The sequence below is a fragment of the Micropterus salmoides genome, unplaced genomic scaffold (assembly GCF_014851395.1).
Source record: "Micropterus salmoides isolate LMB-PRFRI ecotype aquatic unplaced genomic scaffold, ASM1485139v1 Ms_hic_scaffold_21, whole genome shotgun sequence".
NCBI classification, from domain to species: Eukaryota; Metazoa; Chordata; class Actinopteri; order Centrarchiformes; family Centrarchidae; genus Micropterus; species Micropterus salmoides.
The window spans coordinates 12576504-12603288 of NW_024041262.1; the positions used below are offsets into that span (position 1 = coordinate 12576504).

Here is a 26785-nt window from a genome sequence, read left to right on the forward strand (position 1 = left end):
ACCAATCTTGGACATAAATTCATGATTTGCCTTGTTCTCATATTTGGAATTTGCCAATTACAATCATTAACAGTTTCATAGTGTTACTAACATTACATACAATAGGGAAGTAATCATGAATTACCATTACCTGTATACTGCTGGTTAACTGTGCATGTCAGAATGAAGTGCACAAATTTAACTGTAATGACAACTCTATACAGCTACAAATACAGTCTATCTCCAGCATACAGACAGAAAGTTGGCACATAAGTTATTCTTGAATTACAAAATCAAGAAATTGTGACATCATAAACTGGTGATTGACATTATTTGAAAAACAAACAATAGAATGTAACAAGTTGCTGGCCAACTGACCAGCACCATACTCTCCACTCCAAATCTCAACAAATACAGAAATCCTCTTTACAGGAGTGAATTATGTGCAGAGCATTTCAAAGTGAACAAGATTAGGTGATAGGGAGATGATGGCCAGTTATTCACTGATGTTTGTGTGTGTGTGAGTGTGTGTGTGTGTAAACATTTTCATTTGGATGAGATGTACACTTCATGAAAAAATACATTTTTGACAGATTGGCACATACAAACATACTCAATGAGGAATTATTGTACTTTGTGAAGCAAGTAGTTGAATCACACACTGAGCTGACACCATTTCAAGAGGCTTAACCCCCAACTTGAGCTATGCATCATGCAAACACAGGTTCAAATTCAAGAAAATGTTTGTCAACAACAGTAATTTGAGCATTTTTAATCCTTTTTCTACAGTTAGGGCAAACACCTCTTGTATCACATGTGCTGGCATCATGCATTATTTACTGGGAGATTAAACACTTCTGTTGTGGTCTCACCAGCAAACCATCAACCCAATACAAACATTACCCTTTATTGCAGCTGCATAAGCTCTTCCCCTTGTGCTCTTCTTTAACCCTCGTCCTCTGTCAATTTCCACTTTAAAGTTGCAGTTTTTCTCCAGAGAAAAGCTGTTAGCAAGACACAGTTCATACTTTCCAAAGATCAGTTATATGGTTTTAATATCTGAGAGTAAAGGACAACTGCAGCTTACGTAATAAGGAAGCCCGACATGGATGCTCAACAATTAAGCTACAGTTTGTAATTGTTTTGAAATTGTATTTCGATGTAAATTTAAAGTTGTACTAAATGCAGAGGCAATGCCATACCTTGTCGTGTGGATCTTATTAAGAGTAACAGAGACTTCCCCTGGGTACACTATGGCGGCACAAAATGAGAAATATATTAATAGAGCCTAAGATTTAAAAATTATATTTATGTATTTGCCTTCTTCTGTGTAACACTTAAGTGTTCACAAAATCGTGCACATGCACACAAGTCTAAAGACATTATGCATTATTGGATACTAACACCACTAATTTTTTGTTTGGACATAAACCAGACTTTTCTGTCTTTTTCTGCCTTTGTTCTGGCACCAGTAACTTCACGAAACAGTGCCAAAACTGCCATTGTGTTATTATTCACTGGTATAACAGCTTTTTGATTTATGATACTAGTAGGTCAAAGTTATGATCGAATGTATAGTACTCATATTCCAACATTACAATATTATATAGCTAAAAGTGCGTGTAGTACCAATAGAGTAGGACTCTGTCTTGAACAAGACCATGTTAACGAGCGTATCTGTAAATGTTATATGAGGTACTCTGACACTTCTGAGCTTTGCGGTGTCATTAAAAAACCAAAGCTGTATTTAAATGCCAGATTTTGTATGGAAGGAACCTCATGCATTATTTTATTATGTACATATATCTGGTGCCATTTAAAGGAATAGTCCAGCTTCTTGATGAACTTCTTTGATCAATGCATTTTGCTACAAGAGGACCGATGTCCTGTTTGACTTCAGTGTGCCCAGCATCACATTCATTTGATACATTCCACGATTATAACATAACACTTATTTAGTGGACATTACAAGCTAGGTTAACCATGTTCTAAATGCAGCACCATATTATGTACCAAAGTGATAAACACACAGAGGTTTAACTGGTTAACAATTCAAAGTTGATCAAACAGCATTTTCTCCCCTTCTTCTCACAAATTGAAAGACTGTACTTTTTTTGTACTCCTATGTTAACAAATTCCAAACAGAATGAACCAGTCTCTGCAAGTCTCAGCAATGTTTTCTCAAAGATGCACATATAACATACAAGCCTGTCAGGATACATTAGCAACAACCAATATTTACATTTAATGTATATTTATAGTCAGTAGAATACAGTGCAGAATACAGAGCATAGAACCAAGAACGTGCTCAGAAGTTTCCTTTGTTATTACAGCTGATCTAATAATAGTATGGTTTAAACACTACCAGATCATGTGAAAATGGGATATATACACACACACACACACACACACACATATATATATATATATATATACACACACACATACATACATACATACATACATATATACATACATACATATATATATATGCATGCATTGAGACATCTAAAGGATAAAACCACACCCTTTTCTGATGACATACAGATTAAATCATTCAACTCTCTTAGAATCAGTTGTTCGAAAACTTCCTGCCCAACACTCACAAAGTATACATAGATAAATTAATTTCATATGATTTTAATGTATTCACATGTGTAGATACAGATATGTACATATTCAATAGTAACCACTGACCTATTAAGCACTGCTTCAAAGGTTTAGCTAGGTAAATCTAGCTAGTTTGTATGAACTCCTAAATTGACATCAGAGCCTACGTACAGGGGCCTCATAGAGGCACTTACAACATCTGCCTGTTTTGTTTACAATGTTGGTGTCCTAAGTGATTTGCATTGGCTATAACCACAACCTATTACTTTAACAGAATGACATTTGTGACATTATTCTGACCAGTTTTGATAGAATACAAAGCAGAAATGTGTACAAATAGAATACTTCAAATTAAAGTGGTGTTGTGAGAGATTGTTATTCCTCTCACCCATATTTAGTTAATTGTAGCATTACAGAAAAACATATATATAGGATGGACCAGACCGTTCTCATCTCAGGGCGTCCAATACCAACGCTTTCAAAAAAAGTGCCAAGGCGTAGTTATTTGACTCTAAAGGTACACTTCAGCATCTATATGAGATGCTCTGGGGAGTCTCGTACAGACCAGAAGTGCTAGTTAAGTTCGTGTTAAAGGTGTTGAGAGCCCCCCGAAGCCTCCTACCCTTACCATAACTATCAGAAATGTTAGTGCCTAAACCTAAGTCACTCACTTTATGCATGTCGACTGGATAACCCTACAGCTGTGCAGTTTCATACAGGTACCTTTAGCGTTCAAATAATTACGCTTTGTCACGCTGTCTTAAAGTGTCAGTAATGACGCATTGAGATGAGAACGCGTTGGATGAACGGACATTTTCCTTCACTGTAACAGAAAATGTATATTCCAAATAAAGTGGCATACCAGTATAATTAAAAGTATCTGCAAATTGGAACATCCACATTGTGGAGTCATTTTAAGATTATACAGTATGCATGTGCGCTTAAAGGTTTAATGAGGATTATGCGTGAGAAGTGATGCTCGCAAAAATTACAGACAAATATTCAGGTTTGCTGATGTGGACTAAGATTAGCTTCGAGGATTGGACCCTGGCCAATCAATGTGTGTCATTGTACACTTTACACATTACATGTTCACAAAACATTTTTCTACAAGTGAATCAATTTAAAAACGTACTATCCCAGAGTTTCCAAACTTTCCCTAAGTTCAGGTTGACATTATACATTAAGGAGCTGCTGTCAAAAATTCTTGGAATCACTGGAGAAACAAAACTCTGCATGCTGTTTCACATATTTTCAGACAACACTAAATTATTGTCATTTTTTGACATCATAATGGTGAAATGTAACAACACTGACTATAAGCACGACTATTAGCAACTTCGGTCTGAAAATATGCGCAATGGCCTTCAAAAACCCGTATCAGACAAAGCCAGGTAAGCATTACTTCTTACAGTGAATGTATAGTAGGATCCATCCTAAATGAGACAACTTTTACAAATCTCTCAAACTCCAGTCGACAACAGATTTCAAGCAAACATTCAAGTGATGTCATAGCTTCCTCAGTCATTATACTGCATATCTAAGTTCTCAAAGTTCAAGGGTCTGGAAGCACATCGATTTTTATACATAATGGCAATCAGGACAACCATCATGACAGAACTTGACAATTTTTAAACAAGTATGGAAATATTTCCTTCACACCTGCAAATAAAATGTTGGCTCCAAAGAACTTACAGTTTTCCTGGTGATTTCAGCCTTACTACATTTGTGTTTGTCAAAGAACTTAAAGGACAGTTCAATACAACATCTGTATCTTTTTTGACAAACGTTATTTTAGACAATCAGTGGTACAGAAAAGTCATTCCTTACAATGAAATACACATTACCAGTATAAGTGAAGAAAATATAAAACTATTACAAAACTCAAACAATAAAAATGGCAACCACAACATTAAAAAGGCTAAAGAACCAGACTTGAAATGAAACAAGACAAATGGCTCATGTCATTGTAATACTTTGTACACATCTGGACCAGCTGAATAAAAAATAATACGTAGACTGCCTAACAAAGTGTGCATTCTTAAGATTAAAAATAGATCTGCATATTTACATATGTATGTGCACAGCATGTTGTCCAGCAATTAAATTAATATTGCATGATTATTGCATATGTGAATATTTCTTTATTATATCTTTTTTGCTTAACTTTTAACATACCTATTTTCATATGAGGATGGCAATCTTGAGGAAACCCTCAGGTACAAAAAAATTAAAGCTAAACAAAAGCTTCAAATTGCTTAAAAGAGAGTGCTTATTCTTAATTATTGAGGGAAATAATATATTGTAACCACTGTCATATTTTCCAAAAATTAACCAACAGATTGCATTTGGTCATTTCAGACAAACATTAAACCAAAAACAAAAAATTATGGAAAAATATATAAGAAACATTAAAGTGAAGAAGAAGCAAAACAGATATTTAGAAAACTGTTAGAAATGTGTTTGATGGGGTGGTCTCACATACTCTATCATTCATGGCCTTATTCCAGCATGCAAGCTTTAAAGGTTAGTAAAAAGATATTGACTGTTAGTAAAGTGCTTTTTATTTGTTTTAACTATACAATTAATTATGCAGTCATCCATTTTTGACTTTATAGGTACATATCTTGTACTTAGTTTATTGTTGTAATTTTTAAGTAGCTTTGTAAATACAATGCATTTAGATTTCTTTGAAAAAATGTAGGCCTACAAATACGTTTATTTTACATATCTGTCCTGATTAGCATTTCTTCAAAGGTCCACTTAGTCATTTATCATCAAATGGAAAGTATTAACCGAGGATGTGAATGTTAAATTGTGCTCCTTTGCCACAGACTGTGGGAAACAAAACACAGTTAGCTGTAGCTAGCCAGTCAGCTCTACTCATGAGGTCTTCAGATGCCCTAACAGTGTTAACAACCAAGGATATGATTTTGCCCAGTTTAAAGTGATAAAGATGCAATAAAGATGCACTAAATCTAGTACTTTACATTCAATGTTGCTAACAACCAGCATTGCATATTAGCAAGCTATCAGAAAACGAAAGCAAGCTGACTATAAAAACTTTGAATGCTCAAGTTCCTAGGTAAGTTCCTTGTGATCCACTAGCTAAGGCCAGTAATAAGTAACAAGCTAGTGTTAGCTCGGCTAACTCCATCAATCACATGACCCTCGTCTTACACATTGTAGGACCCCCCCACCCCCCTTATGTAAATGCTTCATATTTTTGAGGCGTATAATGAAACAAATATTTAGGGTGGGGGAATATGATTGTTATAATTGCATATAAGATGATAAGGATAAATATATATAGTATGTGTATTAGGCAACATGCTTGCAAATGCCAAAGAAAGTGACTGAATAGACCTTTACAATTGCATATATGGGATCCTAACAGCAATGTAATAAAACAAACAACAATTTTCAAATGTTAGATTGATATAGCTCTTATGGTACAATACTTGTATTCTTTTCATTTAAGCTAAGGGGTTTTATGTTTTGTTTTTTTAACTTCCGACATCACTTAGCTTTGCTGTGTAAACTATCAACATAAAGTGTCCAATGTTGTCGCAATAAGATACAAAATGAAGTGTTAACACTGACACGTATAGAAGCTGAGTCTGTTTTTTTAGAGAGAATTACCAAAATGATGTCTACACTGTACATACATCAATATTCACAAAAGACAGAAAGTAGAAACCTATTCAACGTCAATATTATCTATAAATGTAATTTTGTCTTTGGCTAAATGAACTGAAGATTCTTGTTTCATGGTCATTTCTCTGGACAGTGATGTAAGCTCAGTTTTGTTTGGTCCAGAATACTTAAAAATGGATGTCCATCTACACACTTAATTCTTAACTTTTAAAAGGTAACTGTGCACATGTTTTCATAATGTTTTTTAACCTCTGATACTATCTTATTTACTAAACAATCCAAATATTATTGTTTTTTACATTTCTTCTAATAATTTAAATTAACAGTGTATCTTTAAAGCTAAACTTCATATTCAACCCCATCAGCTAACCTGATGCATGCATCATCAACCATTAGATTCACAAGACAAGAGGTCATTCTTTTTACATTCAAGTTAATGTTGTGTTATTGCTATTGTTTTTGCACAGTTTACAATCCGAATGGAGGCTTCAGTGCGATCAGTCCATAGCTAATCCACATCTCTTATCATCCAATCATGAGCACCCTTTCTGCTACAAAATGGAGGGGATGGGGGAGCGACAGCGGCGCAGTGGTCCTGGGGCCTCATAGGTTTCAAAGGGTGGGCTAGTAATCGGAGCAAGCCGCAGTGATGACCCAGCCATTCCCGATATGTTACTGAGACTGCGAGATTTCTCATAGCTCGTTGCTTTAAGGAAATAATTTTAACCATAGATTGATTCATTAGGTCATATTATGTGTTATTGTTTTGATATCACATATCAATGATAGCAAATGAAATAAAAGGAAATCATAATTGAAATGTTTGGACATGTTATGACAAATGTTCCATGTACAGGTAGTTTATTGTGAAGATGACACAGCATTTAAACATGGACATGAGGTTTAAGATGTTATAAGAAGAAATCAAAATGAAGAGAGAATAAATGAAGTTTAAGAAATTGAAAACATTATCAAATCATAAAGACATATAAAGGACAGACGAGTACAGACAGACAAGACAGACAAGACAAGACAAAACAAGAAAATGCGAGTTATGATGTGTCTTTTTTTTTTTTTTAAACAGAAAAGCAAAAGATTCTTAGATGTTAAAAAATTTAAAACCTACAGTAGGCCTATTGAATAAAACACCCAACATTTCATCACGTGAAGCTTAATGTTTAATGTTCAGGTGTTTTAGACAACTATTTGGCCAAAACTATACAGTTTTTACACAAATACACAGTAGCAAATACTCATATATCACTGATACAGTGTAGGAGTTGACCACATAAAGTTTTAGGTAAAAAAGCTATACTAATGATAAAGATATGTCGAATAATCAATTGACTTGCATTATGTTTCATATACAGCCACCTTAGTATTTGCTTTTGGTTCTAACAAACTTCAAATGGCCAACACAAAAATGTCCTCCCTGCAACATTTAAAAACATTTCCTATCCCCCGGTAATCGCATCCTGCAATGGATATCAGTTCACATTTTGTTTACAGAGGGAAAAGGCACATGGTAAGACAGGGTCACTTGTGCAAGTGACTGTAGTATGTATGAAGTACTTATTGTATGTTTACAATAACCAATTTATTTAAGAAATAACACATTGGCCTTTGTGTCCTTTCCCACTGTATTTTTGTTGTGTTACACAGCATGCAAGATGTTGAATTCCCCCTGTAGTAAGCAGCCACAGACAAGATAGTGCTGTGCTGACGGAGTGTTGTTGCATCAGGTGAAGTGAAAAACACCATTGGTAGGTAGCCCTAACAATGGCTAACTGACCCAAAATGGGTGGAGTTTTACAGTGTTATTAGGAATGTGTTTCATTTCATTTTAAGGTAACGTAATAAAGCTGTAATGCTAACGTACTTTGTGACGAAATTACCAAGTTACAGTGAATATTTTTGTCAAACTCCAACCATCACAGGGTTACGGACAGACAACAAGGAACACCCATTGGTACAGTATGACGTCCTTTGTGCCTTCCTGCTGAAATGGACAAACACGGCAAAATACTGTGCCGCACAGCGGGCAACTCCGCCACTCTATCTTACGCATCATTTGAGCCAACCATAAATAACAGTCCTTTTTTTATTCTGACTAGCTCAGGCACATTAGTTGGATGGCAACTCAGTAAAATATTGATGATGCATTTTCCCTGGGTTTCTTAGGCTACATGTCATACAAAGATTTCTGAGAAGCTGTCTGGCCAATCTGTGGTGCTGCTTCATTCTCAAGTTCAGCTCCTTCAGGACAAATTGTGAGGTTGCATCAAATGACAGCCATATTTGTGATGTTTGCTGAATCAGAGTTGAGGGGCAACAACAAGAGGGACAAATACTACGTAGTCAAAAACAACCTAACCTGCTTATATTGCAGAATTACAATAATGCTTGCTACTGAATTCAGACAAAAAAGCTCTTATAGCAATCTATTGTTTATCTCATGTATATATCTGACACGTGTCAGAGCTAAGTCATGTTCCTGCTAATACAAATTGAAAATCCTACTGCTGCTGTTTCATAATAAGAGCAATAAACTGATGGAATATGGGCTGGCTTTAATTTTTAAGCAGCCACAAGACACTCAATATATTTATCACTACAAGCGCAATCATTGATCAGAAATGTGTCTACAGAACAAGACAACCAAGGGGGTAGAAATTAGTAGGGATGGTAGTACCACTGAATTGACCCTAGCAATAATTTTGACCAAAAATGAAATTATATACATAGTCAATCCATAGAAGATGTAGTGATATGAATTATGAACTGTTGGTCCCTAACAATGTTGAGACCAAACCTATGCCCTTGAAGACAACATTCGTATTCAGCACACCTCCAACATCTCATTTCTCATTTATTTATTTAAGGACAGTGCACATTAATCAACATTTCTGTAAATGTGCCAGTGTTAGCCAGCAGGCTACAGGCATCAGCAAATTAACCAGGACTGAAATCTGAAGGATCCAACTTTAACTAATCCTTATTCAGTGTGCAACTGATAAACCAAAATGCTGATGTGTAATTTATGTCCCATTAAATAGTTTCAGAGTTGTAGAGTTTTTATGAAATAGGTAGCTTTAATGTCTTGTTTCTGCTGTTAAAAGAAGTTCAACTATAAATAAAATCAAATAAAACAACGGGTATAAACATATATTATATATCAATTCAACTGTAGTAATGTTCCAACTGCTCATATGAAAATTTTTCTACAAGTTGTCTTAAATATTAAGAACTGCTTTACTTGGGTACTACCTTTGATTTATGGGAGTTCATAAAAATAATATTGGGAGGCCCGTATATGAAGGTACTAAAAAGGTTTTGCTTCTGCTGAGAAATTCCTTTGGCTCTATTGTTGGTGTTGAGAAAAAATCAGCGTGCAGCATGCAGAGAAGACAGAAAAAGAAGGAGGGGAAGACAGTCCAGACGAAAAAAGACTAAGAACGGTATGTTCATATACATTATGATCTTCCTTTAAACTAAGACTTAGTAGTGGTAGTTAATTATGTTGTTAATGTTGGCTCTGTTGCTTTGAACACTTGTCCTTTATTTGTCTCTTTTTACTCTGAAATCAGAGGATTTAAAACACTTGTCAAGTGCAATATGAGTAAAATATGGTTAAGGAGTTCCCATCTGTTGATTAGATGAAGGTGAAACTGATGAAGAACATGCAGAGAGGACTGAAACATCATTCTGATGAGTTTCAGATATTTCTAAGTGACCAGTTTGGCTGGCTGCTTTGCTACCAGAAGCTGACTGGTTTAGTTTGTCTTTGCTGATGTATAAAACTATTGCCCAGTAACACTCAAAACAAGGAAAGATCTCAGGAATTACAATATAAATGTCTATAAAGCTAATCATGTCTCAGCCACAGCAGTCTGTCACGGTCTCCTAGCTTCCTCCTCACTGTGCTAAGTACTGTCTTTACAACAACATCAACAGGGTTTTTGTGCTCTGGGATTGTCTATCAGGGGAAATATTGAGTCTAGCTGTCACTGTATTCAGTGAAGACATAACTCCTGCCCAATGTCACACTTAATTTACACTATGGAGAGAGTACGTACCTACCTACAGTCAGACTTTAGTTACACTTGCTCTGCAATGGCGGCCTGGGGACGGGATGGAGAATGAGAATGTTAATCACAGAAGGAGAAGGTTATGGAGAGGGAAAAGAGGAAAAAACTGCAAATATTCTGACCAGACTGTTTACCAAGGAAATAATAATGTCAAATTAAACAGACTGAACCGAGATTATAGACTTGATCATCCTTTTGTGTATGTAGGTGGCAAAAAACTTGACTTGCTTGCTGTGGATACACAGGATTTGCTGACTGTTTGGAGGCTATTCTTGGCATGGCCACATACTGATCATTCTTACATGGGATCAATTGCCTGTTAAAGACTGTATGATCTCCTGTTACCCGATGTATTGATCACTTCATGACCATTACTGAAGCCACAATGTGTCCATACAGTACCTGGCGGTCTATTGGGGAAAGTAGATGACATGCAACCGTATACTGCAGCCTCTTGTTAGCTGTGTGACCTATATGAGTCAGCTGTTTTTATTAAAGCTCAAATCCATTTAATATTTTATATAAATATGTATATACTTCTCATACATATTTCATTGATTCATAGACATATATCATATGCACATACCAATATAAGGTACATATCATGTATTTTTTATTTTATAAGGTAAAAATCTGGTCCAGAAAAAAGAATATTTGCAGTGTTGTGATGAGGTGACAGTAACAAACAGTGATATTGTTACACACAATGGAACATGCATGACAATGTAGAACAAGTTTGACGCACTGTTTGTGATTCTAAGAGTACAGTGACATACAGGAGAACACACTTACAAGTGTTCCCACATAAAACATGTATTAAAATCTGTTAGGAGCACGGTTTAGAGTTAGTGTGTTTTATTTGGTGGCAGCCTGTTGGACTGAGTCACTTAACATAAAGATTGTCTACAGCAGAAACTGGTCGTGACGAATAACTCAGGAAACAACATATATGTTGTTGTGGCAAAATAGTGAATCTCATAAAACCTTTGCTCTCAAAAAATGATTCCACCAACAATCTATCCTTATCAATATCATAATTATTAATAGTAAATGATAGGGGAAATAAGGGTGGAATGAAATGTGAATGAAGAGCTAATGAGCCCTATTAAATATAACAGCTTGTTTATACATAATACTATATTAAATTGAAATGCATAAAATTATGTTGGTTTCTGAGTGGCGGGAGTTTTTCAACAAAAACTGTATTCCCTATTCTATGGGTTCTTTGAGTCAAAAATACATTTTCATACTATGGATGTGGTTGAATTTGGTAATGAATAATGAGATTTGTTTTTGCGAAATAAGTCCTTGAGAATATCCTGAACCAGAGAGATTTGTGCCATTTTTATGTGAATTAATTTGACTGTTTTGTTGGCAATTTCCTTTATCATTCCAATTCAAAGAAGAGATAGTAGGTGACGGTGAAACTCTAAGGAGACCACAGGAAGAACATAGGGGAAGTCAAAACATGAAACAACAAAACACAGTTGTACAAAACTCAAAGACATTAAGAAAAAAACCATACCATAACCACAAACAACAGCAAAGTATGTTCATTCGAAATAAATATAACTGAATCCTACGCACATTGAAAACATAAAGTATTCACAATACAACACATGGACACAAATCTCTACAAAAGATGAACACTATGTTAGAAACACAGGAAATAAAAGAATAAAACAACTCGTACACATAAAGTGAGGAACTGAGAGAGAGAGTTCAGAGGGAGAGAGAAAGAGAGGCAGGCTAAGACCCTTTAAGGAGGTCTGGAGGAGCAATTGGGAGTGGGCAATCAAAGAGGTGATTGACCGTTTGACCTTAGTGAGACATGCATATTGCATTGGGTGCATAGGAAGTCAAATGGCCAACAATCACAGAGAAGAAACTGAAAAGCTAATAAAATAAGTTGGCAAAGACATCTTACGCTTGTATCTACGAAATAAATCACAACTGAAGCACACAAGAATGAGTTTTAGACAGCATGAGAATCCCTCTTTAAAAACAAGAAGGAGAACATTTCTTATCACTGGAGAACAGGGACATTCACTAACATAAACCCAGTGTTTTTCGCTCATTTTGTCTGTCTTGAGCTAAATCACATATTTTTCAAACTGATTGTTAATCGTGTAACGACGGTGGTGGGCTACACCCTGGACAGCTCATGTGTCTATCACAGGGCTGCACACACATGACCTCATTATCAAATGCCTAAGAATCAGGTTCCAGATGCCAGAGATGGTAAGATCAAATTTCTATGGTATTTACTGTAAGCACCAGAGCAATCTCTTTCTCCAGTGTATAAGGTTCAACATATTATTTCAGACAAACTAGGAAACAAGGACTATTATAGATCCCCAACCCAACCAAAGTATATGAATTACAGTGTAGAACTTTTCTGCATGAAGCCCAAACCTTGAAGACTCGTCCTATCTGTAGCATGTATTTTCTTCATTGGACTCCTGATTTGCTTTAAAGAGGGATTGTTGTAGCACTTAAACTGCAGTTTATATATAAAAATAACTGAAACTGAAGCAATGTCAGGGAGCTCTAAGTGAAGGGCTTTGTCAGCTCAAGGCTTGCTTACCTTAGACAGCATGTAGCCACTTTTCAATCAAATCTGTCATAGTGTTTGTCCAGTCAGTAAGTGTGTAAGTGTTTCAGTCACCGAGTGCAGCTTATAACCCTTTTGATTTCTATCCAGGTCTCCACAGTACAAATATAAGATCCTGAACTTTGGTCTACACGAGGCACTGAAAGCACAGATATGTGGCCATGGGAGTAGTATTTCAGACCCATTACACGCTCACAACACAGTATTTTTTAAATACGTATTTGTGATAACTGGCTTTGTTTACAAAGCTCAAGCAAGGAACTGCATGATAACAGTTTTAAAAAATGTTTGCTTGTTTTAAGCGTGGCATGTTTCAAGAGGTACTATCCCTTGACCTGGATGGCTCCGCTGACCCCAGTGACCTTGGACCTTGACCCTCATTGTCACAACTGTGTGACTCTGGCCAATTGATTTTACATAAAATACCACATATGTACATGTAAGTATGCACATCTTTGAGCCTGAAATGAATTCAGTCATAGAAGGAATAAGTGCCACTGAAGGTTCAGTAAATGCCTGATGAGCTTGTGAGTTTAAACTGTGCATGAGTACATGTACATACACACATCTGTAAAAAGATTGTATTTGTCAAGGCAAGATCTTTCTAAATTGTAGTGTGTGCTTTTGTTCGCCACGGTGGAGGCCCGTGGGGTAGGGAGTAACACGAATAAACACAGTAGAAGGGGAAAACAAAATTAAGCCACACACAACAGCACAAACACAACACTCAGACGGCATTGAGAGGACAGAGACGCAGTGTATAACATGTAAGAATGAAAAAGCCCACATACACACGCGTGATATGACACAACCTGAAGAGAGAGACAACAACAACACAGAGGCACATCAGACAACAACGTGACCCGCTGTTCCCGTTCTATCTTCTTCAGTCTCTGTTTTATTAGTTATTGACACAGGAACAACTGGGTTATTTTCACTTGAGCTTCTGGATGTATTTGCACACATGCACGCCCACACGGACGCGCTCTTGCACTCTCGAGTGGATGCAAGTTTTAAGCTCTCACACAGACACATATGTACACATATTTGTGCACACTACTCATTATGGGTGTATATCACAGAGTAATCCCATTTTCTTTCCAAGTTTTTTTTATACCTTGTACATTGTTTATTGTTCACAAAATCATAATGAAGCAAATTTGTATGCAGGTAGGATATTGGGCTGAGGTTAGGTTTCATCAGATAAAATAGCTCACAAATCAGATGATGAGTCCTAAAATGCCATTTGCCACCCAAACCCTAATATTTAGATTTAAGCACTACCTAATCTTAGCTCAACTGTTTGAATCAATCTCTTAATTTAACACCTTAAATTGCCAGCACACTTTCAGGCACAGAAAAGACTCTTCACGAGTGACACTTCAATCTCAAACATATAGACACAACACTGTGGAAATGGTGGTGTATCTGTGACTTGAATTCATGCATAGTGTGTAGCTGTGTCTGTGTTAAAGTGGGTGCTGTACTGGTGCAGTGTAGTTTGTGCAACTGCAAAACATGCTATGTCATGTGTCATGGAGAGCCGGATCAAAATTTCTGTATGTTTTCAGTCAAAAGTTGGCTAGGCTACGGGCTCCTTTATATTTAACTTTTTTTCAGTGTTACCTCTGGCCTATGGTTTGATCCAGGAGGAGGTGGAGTTTGCATTGAGGTCCTGCTGTAACAGAGACCCTTCCATCTTATACCAATCCTCAGTCAGAGGGGAGTCTGGGCTGGGTGCCAGCGCTGCTGCCTCTAGTTTGTTGTCAACAGGAGGTGTTGAAAGTTTGGAGGGAGTGTAAGGGAGTGTTTTGGTGCAGGTTGGCGGTAGTGGTGGTTGGATTGAAGTAGTCAATGAATCAAGGTGTCAGGTTTTCATGGGCACGAAGGTAATGCACATGGGGTGAAAAAAAAAGGGAGGAAGGGAGTTACAAAGTGTAGCACAAAGGAAAAGAAGTGGAAAATGAGGGCATTGGATTAAAGATGGGGCAGAGGAGGAAGGGGGTTGGGAGGGAAAATGTGCAGCAGGTTAGGGAGGAAAAGTCATCACGGAGGTGGGGGGCAGATCAAAATAAAAAGGACAATGCAAGGCAAGGGAGAGAGAAACAGAGAGGGAGAAACAGAAGTGACGAGAAGTAAATTAATGCATGGTCAACTGTCTGAGTCCAGAAGACAGAGAAAGACAGAGATCGTTCATGAGAAAGAATGTGACATTATGCGACACAACTAAATTCACGGACACCATGGAAAGATGGAAGAGGATGAGAAAGAAAAAGGAGAGACGTAGAGGGATAGAAAATCTTGTCTGACAGAAGAAATGAAATGTGATACCAAGCGGTGATGGAAACACGGACAGCATGAATGTGAAGAGGTGGAAACAAATAGAGCAGAGCAGAAGAGCTATATGCATGTGTTGTAACTGTTTAACTGTATATGTGTGTATGTTTTGCTGCTAGCTGTGATTGGAGCCCTTCTATCTGTAGTTTCCAAAGACAGTTTAATGTGTTCTCTCCTATCCAACCCACCTTTCCTAAATGTTTGGATCTGATCTTATATACATACAGTTACCTATGTGTGCTCATATATATTACTTATATAATATATATGTTTACAGTATGCTGTGCCTGGCATCTTGCTGTGTGGATCTGTTTATGTAAGATGTTCATGTTTATGTATCCATCTCCTGGTGTGAAACGTACCTTTCCGCACATTCCCATCTGTGGCACGGAATTCCCTGGTGTTGAGCAGGAAGCAGGCGCGGTCCTGCTGGTAGCGTTCCCGAGTAGGCCCTCGCCCAATAGGGCTCCTCTCGTCCGGGCTCAGCACCTGGTCAATGGTGGGGCAGTCCTCGTTAGCCAGGGCGGCTGAGGCTGCATCACCGTTCTGCTTGGAATCTAGAGGGAAGGTGGGGGCAAAGCATAGGGGGAAACCACATATAGGAGAATTATGCGAAAATCATTCAGAAGCATGCGTGTCTTCTTTATCAAAAATGCATTCATAACTTAAGAAGTACTACTTTTTATTGATCAAGTGTGAGAAAATGAAATGAAGCAATAGATTTTCTATTGCAGATTGGCATTTTGAGGTATGTTAATAGTCACCAAAGTATACACTACAAAAGGATTATTATTAGCAAATGATGACACGGCAAAATAATTCATCATTACCATAAGGTCACTATAAATTTAATATTAAATACCACAGACTAGTGCTGGAATAATCTGCCGATTAATTGGTCTGCACATTTATTAAAAAAAATGTTTTTAGGTGGTTTCCTAGGAAAACTATTCACATCACTGTAAATTTTTGGATGTTTTTTGCTTTATGCTCTGGTAACATGGTAACGTGGTATTATTTCAAGAAAGTAATCACTACATTTATATATTCAGTCGGCCTGAACATTGTTTGAGTCAGAGAGCTGCCCCTGTAAAGCTGTCAAATATCTAATGTTCACTTATGATTGAGAATGACTGCAGTCACCCACATGTTCTGTGAGGCATTATGTTAAAATATGTTATGAAACGAGTGTGTTGTTCTGTGTTATGTTGGAGCATGTGGTGGTGATACTGCAGAGCCGGTTGTCAACATTTTGAATAATAGGCCTACAACTTCCTACTAAAAAATCTACTGACACAACCTACAAGAAACCTTTTTAGACTGGATGAAAGCCAAGCAGACAGGATGTAGTAAAAGCACTGATGAAACCAATATTTTCTGGCCCACTTATGACTAAGGTAGTAAAGTAATGCATTAAAGGTGCATTACTGTTGCATGTGACTGACGCCTGATGCTACAGCATGTAAAAAGCAAACAAAGAGCCAAATTACCTCTCATCGTGATTTTACTGCTAATGCCAGAGAGAAAATATGTGAAGTCAGCCCAAATTAAGATGCATTAAGCTGTTTTAATAGATAATTGAGTTCATTTTCCTTCCATAGTGTTTGTTCTTCACTGGCAGATGGGCGCCTTAAGGCAACTGTGGACCTACCAGTTGATCATAAATTACACATGAGTTCTGATGGGCCAGTGATTTCTCCAGGGTGGATCCAGAATCAACTATGCATCTTCATAATATTCCCGTTTCTTTCTCTTGACACGTTGGCACCCTAATCTTCCTCCAGACCAATGAAATCATGACTGAGTGTGTCATATTTCCTAGACGCATACTAGGTCAGGTTTACCCAATTTACTTACAAACTGTGATCACTTCAACTTGCACATTTCTCTCTCCAACAAAAATTAGAGCAATCTGACACTCGAATACACATACTTTTTCAACTGTAAAAACATAATTTAAAAATTAAATTTGTTTCCAAAATAATTTAAAAAATCTCTCACCTCTGTTAATCTCTATAATTTCTTCTTGGGCGAGAGGACAGTCACCCCCTATGCCTCCAGACCCCATCACTCCACCTAGGACATTTCCCAAGATCCTTTGCGGTGATGCGGTAGCCATAGCCAGGGCATCTGGCTTGCAATAGTTGGGGGACCCTGGTTGGGGTGCTCGGGGGATATGTTTATTCTTCTTTTTGGGCAGCTTTTGTTTGGCCATTGCCAGAGAGTAGTACATGCCGAAGTTGTTGACAATTACAGGTACAGGCATAGCAATGGTCAGCACACCAGCCAAGGCACACAGCGCACCTACCAGCATGCCTGACCACGTCTCCGGGTACATATCTCCATAGCCCAGCGTGGTCATGGTCACAACGGCCCACCAAAACCCAATGGGAATGTTCTTAAAGTTGGTGTGGGCACTGGCAGTTGGGTCATCTGGGTCGGCGCCAATTCGTTCAGCATAGTAGATCATAGTGGCAAAGATGAGGACACCAAGGGCTAAGAAGATGATAAGCAGGAGGAATTCATTGGTGCTGGCACGAAGGGTGTGGCCAAGGACACGGAGACCCACAAAGTGGCGGGTCAGCTTGAAGATTCGGAGGATACGGACGAATCTGACAACACGGAGGAATCCCAGGACATCCTTGGCAGCTTTGGAGGACAGACCACTTAGGCCCACCTCCAGATAGAAGGGCAGGATGGCGACAAAGTCGATGATGTTGAGGGAGCTTTTGAAGAATTCAAGCTTGTCTGGGCAGAAGGTGACTCGCAGCAGGACCTCAATGGTGAACCAAATGACACACACACCCTCCACGTATGTCAACCAGCTGTCAGTCACCACCTCGTACACAATCTCCTCATGGGTCATGTTGCCCACCGTTACGTTCTCTGTCTTGTTGAGGATGGTGTTGAAGGCCTCATGCGTCTCCATGCAGAAAGTGGAGATGGAGATGAGGATGAAGAATAGGGAGCCAAATGCCACATACTGGAAGAAAGAAAAAAACAGCAAACAGAAAGAAGAGAAAGCAGAAAAAGAAAGTGAGGGAAGGAGAAAGAGTCAGTTGCAAATCAATAAAATTCAGCAAGGCAAAGAGAACATAGAAAAGCATAAAGAAAAATTACAGCACTGGTGAAGTTTGAAACCTCAAGCCAACAGCAGAGAAAAACAACTGGTGTATTTGCGACCCAACTACATACACACACTATAGCACGTATGGAAAACTGGCCTACTGTACGGAAAACTTCCACTCACTGCTTCTCACTTTGTAATGGTCACCTACATTGAGGTCTTCACATCCAAAATGTTGGACCTATTCTGTGTGTTAATTTTCAAAAAAGACAAAGACCTGTTTTGTACCAGACCAGAGGGCAAGTGGACCTGCCCTAAAAAGAACTTTTGACCGGTTTGACCAAAGTCAAAGGATAATCACATTCATTAGGCTTGATCAAATATCAAATATCATAAATGATCATAAATGACTGTGATGAATGATGAAGCCATAGAAATACGTGTGCTGTCAGTATCATGTCATATCATATGCCATCAGGAAGTGATGACTTACAGTTATTATAAGGTGTTTAATTTTTTTATAGTACTATGAGTTTAAAAGGTCAAAACAAATATATATATAAACAGGTTACTGAAACGTTATAGTTGCATATAGAGACCCGACCCCTACCTGACCCAAAACCTTAGAGTCCTGGCCAAGATTTCTGGGAGGACTTCTTAAAACCTCTGATCTACACAGCATACGGAGAAAATCGCAACACACAAATGTAATCCTGACTACAAAAGAGAAAAATAGATACAAAAAGGATAAAATAATATTACTAACTTATTTGTGGTACTCTACCAGAGAGGACCCAGGATAGGATGGAGGGTTGAAAATGAAAAAAAGGATCAATAAACAACTGATAATCTGTATGCCACAGCCCAGTAAATGAGTGAGAAATCCCACAGCTCACTGTGTGTTCTGTGTAGTGATTCTCAAAACATGAGATTGGTGCAAAAGTTAAAGTGACCTGCAGTTTTCCAGCACACATATGTTTGTTTACAAAGTATGATGTCAGACCCTGCAAGCAAACATCTGACTTATGTAAGTTACTTTGAAATCTTGATTTTTAATATTTAGAAAGCTGCAATTTTTAAAACTGATACTTTTCTTTTTGCATTCCACGACAGCAGCTTAGTGGTAAAGCTCCTGGCCCTTCACTTGATTGACGGCCCAAGTAAGTTGCAGGTGCTTTGGGTAGCATCACTTCATCATTCACAGACTACTTGACTTGGCTGTTCAAGTTAGACTTCAGTTAAAATTAGATTTCTGGAATGTTTTGTTGTTCTTCTACCTGCTCCCGAGGAATTTTTTGTTGAGCAAAACAAGTTTTCAAAATCTTGGAAGCATCGAATGATCCATAAAATTACGGCTGTATTAACTGCACAAATACAAAATGTTAGGTGCATTTGAGTTACCCAAACCTGTCTGTTAGGTGTAATTTAAATGTTTCCCTGCTTGTACAACAGAACATAAATAATTTTGTGTCACAAATGTACTAACAATACTACTGTAACCCCCCCGCCCCCCTAAAAAAGGACATACAAAAAAATCCCTGTTTCAAATTGAAATGTTTCTATTGGCATTTGCCTTTATCCACTTCCACATCTTGGGAATGTTGTATAAGCACACTTTCTACAAGTGGCATCCTTTCTATACTACACTGTCCTACAGCTCCATGTTTGCTTGTTCACTTCCGAAACATTGTCCTCAGGGTACATTTCTTGGACAGGAAGCAAAAAAGAAGCTAAGTTATAACACTGTTCCACCACAATTGTTTTCTAAATGAGTTTATTTTTCAGGTTTGCTTACTTTCCCATTTCCCATTTCTTTTCAGCACTGTGTGATCTGAAGCTTAGTATTCTTCTGTAGCCTGTTCAATTATCACTAAAACAATTACAGTAGTGTGATAACCCCAGTGTGTGCATGGCTACTGCACAATCTTTCCCTTTTGCAGTCCATTCCTACAAGCCCTGCAGTGTATTTATAGATGCAGTATACTTTGTGCTTTACCAAATAAATAATAAAACACAGACATGGCCTGAAGAGCAAAAGAGAAAGGTAATTCATACTTGAGTGGAGCCCATATATATAAGAAGCCTGAGTACCCTCAGTGTATTGTGCGTGTCACCGTGTATTTTCAACATTATGCACTTACGTAATATCAAGAGCAACAGAGGAAGACTTATAATATTATATAATTAGCAAATACAGGGAACCAGTTTCAGTTATTTTTCTTAAAAGGTCTCGCTTCTCTCTCCCAGCTTTTCTTTGAATTGGAAACTGGATGAGAGCCTACACATATTTTCTCAAAGTGCTTTCATAACAGAAACAGACTAAGCAGAAGACTCCGAGCCACTGTATTTTTTGAGGAGATTAGCTGACAAGCATTTAGCCAAACAAGTGACCATCCAGGAAAGTCAGCGATGTGGTACAAGTCAATGTCCAATCTGTAAGTTGTTTAAGTTGTTATCATTGGTATCCATTTGTTGCTAAATTAGCATAATACAGTGATTGTTATGTTAGCAGAATGATGTTTTGCTTTAAAGAAATTCCTTTACAGAAGCAGTTTAACGGTGCAGTGGGAACAGTTATTTTACAAAGTAAATCAAGACATGATGTTTATCTCTTTGTATCCCAAATAGTTTGACAATTTAGATGATCAGGTTTGTTCCAGGTTTTCTATCTTCTGTCATTCTCACAACCCTCTACCCTCCGCGCCTTTTTTCCTCTCCCTCTCCTTCCCCTACCTCTTTTCTCCTCTGCTATGTTTCTCGCTAGTCGGTGTCTGACCTACTTTTTCAGATTGCTGCAGTGCTCTCCCCCTCTGTATCATGAAAACACACACACACACACACACACACACACACACACTGAGGTTCTCAATCACCCTCCTACCTCTACACCCCATACCAGCCCCCCTGTCCCAGGGAAGCAGGATAGCAGCAGCGGGACCTGCTCAGGATGCTCCCTCATTGGCTGAGCACCAGAAAACCTTCAATGTATAAATCAGGGCAACGAGCAGAGTTTTGCCCTGAAGTGTTATGCACTTATTTTTTTATGTTACTGTTGCTATTGTTCCTTACGATGACATTAATGATGTAAGTAATACAATAATGGTTAGACTGAGGAGATGAGCAGCGCTGGTACTTGTAGGATGTAATGAGGCTGAAATGTTGAGGATGATTAGATGTGTGAGATCTGTCCTCAAACTGAGTTTTTTCATGCTGCAGTGCTTTTAGACCGGAATAATGCTGTCATTACACCTGTGCAAAACTGTAGTAATGTCATATCTTCTATGTAGGCTACACAGGTGGAGACACAGAAGGGGGCCAGACGATGTGGATCATTGTATAGGGAAGAGCAAAGAAAAAAGTTGAAGGAATCCAGAAGAAAGGACAGGGCATGACAAAAAATAGCATGTTACTGACAGAGGAAAGTATCATAAGTTTTTGCTATGACACACTAAGGTTGCTAATCATTCTGATGATCTCAAAGTGATGTGAGTGTGTCACGCAAAGAGGGCTTCTAAAAAGAAATGGAGAAGGACAGACAGCACAAAAGAAATGATGAGAATACGAGTGAGAAAAAAAGGAAACGAGGGAAAGCAATCAGGAGATGGAAGGCTAATAGTAAATGACAGGCCTTAGCCATAGAAGCCACTACTGTCAACCAGAGAGACAGAGAGAGTTCCAAGTTTTTCCTTCATATTAGAAAATTTTGTCCATAGTACATCGCAATGAATGAACGTGACTCAAAGCTGCATTAGACAAGATATACTTTAATGTCAAATAGAACACATCTAATGACACTAAACCATGTGTCCCAACGCAGAAGATTGGGTTGCATGTGATCTAATGGACAGTGGAGGTGCACATTTTCAACATAATCTCATTTTTGCTTTGCTAAATGTATCTGCTGAATTGTTTGTGCACTGCATCTCTGCCAATAAACAGTTTTGTTTAGGCTGAGCTGACACTTTAAATACACTATATATTAGATACTGTTAAAATTATGTTTAACCAGGCGTAGTATTCATAAGGTTCATCATCACTGAATAATACTTTCTAAACAGAGCAGATCACTTTAAACTATGGCAAACATTGAAAAGCTGTTTTGTTTCATGCAGCAAGAAAATACTTTTTGTCATCTCTTAACCAAAAGCACCTGGAAATAGAAACTAAAGAGAAAATTGAGAGAAATACATAACAAAAATAATGGTTCAACTACAGTTTTGATCAGACTTTATCCAGACCATTGTATACTTTAAAAAAAAATCTATATAAAATAATTTTGACACATTTCCAAACAATGAGCCCTGAACAATTATTAACAATTATTTACTCAGACATTCCTGAATTAACATACTCCCACTCCAAAACAATATTTACTAAGCATTATGTCTTTTCTTTTCTAGCTGGTACAGTATGAATATAGCAAAGACACCAGAGATTTGTGATGCAATGGCAAAGCCTCTCCTGAGTTGACAGTTCGTCCTCTTTCTGGTGGGAAATCTTATACACACAGGAAATTATATCATCAATATTTCAATCTCAAAACCTGAGACTGAAAGACAAAACTCGTTCCTAAATGACAGAGAAACTCACCAATGACAGCTAAAGATGAAAATAAAAATGCACGCAGGACTGAGAAAAGGTGCACACTAACACTAGGTTGACTTAACATTAACATGCTTAGTGCAGCTTTACAGTACTGCACTGTACCATTAGTTTGACCATGCTAGTTAAAAGCCACCACACAATATTATTGCTGATGAAACAAAGGTTCATTCTCAGTTTCAGTAATTAAACGATGCAGTGTTTCAAGATTGCAGAGCGCAGTGGATTACACTGTACATCTGAACATCAAATCAGTATTGATCAATCCATCACAGCAGCCAGTCCTCTTTAAATATGCAGCAGCATGTCAAGCAGAGATCTGCTGTGAGTGAGGGGTGACAGAGAAGCACTCCAACTGCTTGAACATTATGCACTTAAAGCTGTTCATCAAATCTGCATGTAGCACACCGTTGTGGATGGGTCTGTGTGTATACTGTATATGCCACATGTGTTGGCATAAGTGCATGGCACAAGTGTGCGTGTGTGTGTGTGTGTGTGGACATACGTCACAATGTGTGAGAGACACAAACAGCCTATAGGCACAGGAGATGTGAGTGCACACTTGCCAATCCCAGATTGTGAGCGGTAACTACATGAGCACTGTATTAAGGTGATGGAGAAGGATGAGCGGAGAGAGACGGAGAGAAAGAAAGAGGTGGAGGAAGATGATAAAAGGAGGAGTAGCAATTTGTCACTTCACACTTATTTACCTCCTCAGGCACTTTGTCTGCATTCTCTCACTTCATCCCTCTCCTCACTGCAACATGAAGGGGTGTGTGCGTGTGTGTGTGTGTGTGTGTGTACTGGACTGGACAGCCATGTTAATGCTCTGAATATACGATTCAGAGGCACACTGTAATATTGGCGTGAAGCTTGAATGCGTTGAATTCCCTACAGTAAAGCTACCATGCGTGACACCTGCAGCCCAATGACCTTCAAGGCCCAATTCGCTCTCTAGACTCTGAAATTAGATTCGGAAATATCATCAACATAAATTTAAAAGAGCAGGAGTCAGAGATGGGGGGAGAGTGAAGCGAATGAGAAAGAGCATCTGAGAGAGAGAGAAAGAGATAGAGAACGGCCAACTGTGAAAGGAAGTTGATGATAGAGAGCAATTTATTGTGCCTTGATGGCTGAATGAAGGAGAGAGAGTAAAGGAATGGAGGGAAAGGAGATGAAAAGATGAGCAGAGGAAGGAAGACAATGATGGGAATCTCACCAATCAAGGGGAGAGAGCAGGGCATTGTGTGAGTGAGAGTGCAATAAAGAGATAAAAAAAGGAGGTGTTGGGAGAGCATGTAAGTGATATAACCAAGGAGAGATTGCCAGAGCTGATATTAGCCCTACGGGTGTTTTTGCATGCACGGCGGTGTGCTGCGCTCTTCCTTAACGGGACCCTAGTGGCGCTGTGTTTACTGCGGCACCATCCAGAAGAGCTTTATCATTACAGTATTACCACAGCCCTGCCTGGCTCTCTGTCACCATGACAACCACTGCGTTAGCCTCTGCTTACAGGCACCAAGGACAGGACTAAGCCAAATACTGCTCCTACAGCTGAGGGTAACGGGCTGAATGCAGAGGAGCAAGAACAAGCCAAATTGTGATCACTCGGTCCGGCTGCTGATTGTTCAACGAGAGGTTAACAGGTGGAAGGTCGAGGGTGAGTGACCTTGACATAGATGTAAAGGGGGGAAAAAAGGATTTTGCTTCTTATTAACAGTGCTTTTGTTGTATATTGTACAACATGTACATTGATGAGGATGCTTGATTAGCATTAGTATGACGAGCAGCTCCCGGTAAGACAGAGGAGGTGCAGTCTTTCCCAGAGGGCAGAGCAAATGAGCGACCACTGCTGCAGAGTCAGCAATGATAAGAAGACATTGAAGGATGATCTGGAATCTGCACATGAATGAAGCATGAAAAATGAACATTTAAACTATGTGAAATACAGAACGTTCTCCCGAAGGGCAACCCGAAGAATGGCTCAAACTGGGATCAGGTGATTAATCTATTATCTTAGGTGAATGAATGTGGCCATCACTCAGAGACTTCCAAAGTAGCCACTTAGTGTGCAGGGTAAGTATAACCTTGGGTGGGTTACAGGAATAGCCTTCACTTGTGCCATCATTATCACTGTTGTCATCGCTGTTATGTTCTGAGAAACACTGCAGAGTGATTGAAGGGTTTTGCTACTTTAGGCTGAGATTACAAAAAAAAGTCAAAAGAGAGAGAGAGAGAGTTCCCTTTAGGGACATGGCGTGTGAAATGGACAGGCAGTATAATTGAGTGAAAGGGCAAAGAGAGAGTGTACAGAAAAGATGTCTCGTTTTTTTTTTAGTGTTGCATTTTTTTCTCAGTTGAATTATAAATTACTTTAGTGGCTTTTAGCCGTTTATGACCCCTCAACCTCAAGGCTTCCTCATGTGAGTTTAATGCTGTCCATGAAATGTGTCAAATAATGTAAACCACAGTTACAGAGTCCAGACCATGATTTTGCATTACAAAAATACAGTTACAAGTCCATTAAATACAGTTAATACTACATAGAAAGCCAATGATCATCCGTTATTGATTTTAAAGCACCTGTAACCAATATTTTTGACCACTTGTATTTGAAAGGGGTTCATACAAGGTGATGAACCCACAGAATATTATTCCCTGATTCTACAGTTCCCCTCAGCTCGATGGACAGTTTAAGTGTTTTTCAACTCATTGTTTTGGTTGACGGCCCACACCTTCAACTGTTTTGTAGAAGCTGTTTTCGGCAACAACAACAAAAAAAAGCTCAGATAAACCAGCTGTATGTTACCTGCTCAGCACCAAACGGCAGACAGGCGATGTTAGCGTCTAGCTGGTGAACATAGTAGAGCTAATAGAGAGTGAATGTTGAACCTACGTTTATCAGGTGGACACAGAGGTCCAAATGAATGCTAATGTTGCTCTGTATGTGGAAACAGGCAGCTGTTTGCTAACAAGTTTGTCATATCGACTTAAAATATGTTAGTGCTGTATTTACAGCTCGTCACTGCTGTTCCTAAGTCATCACAAAAATCAGTTATTGCATTTACTAAAATAAGGAAAAGCAGATAAATCTTCAAATTTAAGCAGTTGTCAGGAAATGTTTGGAATGTCACTGATAAATCAACTAAGCAGTGGATACATTATTGATAAATTGAGTGATCATGTTATTGCTACATGAGTTAAATTGTTGCAAATAAAACCCTAGGCACACCTCCTTCTACTGCAATAACATGAGTTATTTTTTGTTTGTGGTGGTTCTACCATTGTAGAATAGTCTAGATTTCAACGTGCACTGATCTCGTAGCCCTTATTTCAAAGAGGGGATCCATGGCAGTTAATAATAACAAACTGACAATGGGCAGAAAACAATAGCAGAGGAGATATCAAATTCTTGTGACCCCTTTTTCTGTCCCAGAGAAACTGCAGCCTGAAGGGAAATACAATTGACATGGGTGGAGGACGTCCGAGCCAGGACAGGCCGTTAAAGCATTAAATTGCGAGCCCCTGCTAGGGGTCACCCAGCACCCAACACGGGACACTGCAGGATGTGGAAGGGCAGGAGAGGTGAGACGTGGAAAAGGGTGGGACTGGTAGAAGTAGATGCAGGAACAGGCAGAGAGGAGTGACGTACCGGCATGGTTGCATGTGCTGCATAACTGCATATGTGCAAAATACGTGGCTACATGCTGTGCGAGTCTCATACTTATGCATCCAGCTCATCAAACTCCTGAGTGCGGGAGGAGATGAAGGAGGAGGAGCGCTGGAGAGAGGTGGCACTGAACTTTGAGATATAATTAGCTTCTGCTCTAG

The 26785-nt window shown here is 38.5% G+C and overlaps 1 protein-coding gene across 2 annotated transcripts in view; it reads right to left on the bottom strand.

The window, feature by feature from the left end:
- LOC119916229 (potassium voltage-gated channel subfamily C member 1-like) overlaps positions 1-26785 on the bottom strand; it is a 50995-nt gene that overhangs the window by 5358 nt on the left and 18852 nt on the right. Inside the window, exons 3-5 of one of the 2 annotated variants that reach the window (XM_038736163.1) lie at positions 17287-18268; positions 15648-15842; positions 14575-14703 (exon numbers count right to left, since the gene is read on the bottom strand). In XM_038736163.1, the coding sequence (XP_038592091.1) occupies positions 14582-14703; positions 15648-15842; positions 17287-18268 (1299 nt within the window). In that variant the 3' untranslated portion in view covers positions 14575-14581. The remainder of the gene's footprint in view (positions 1-14574; positions 14704-15647; positions 15843-17286; positions 18269-26785) is intronic. The other variant, XM_038736164.1, reaches the window with a different exon arrangement.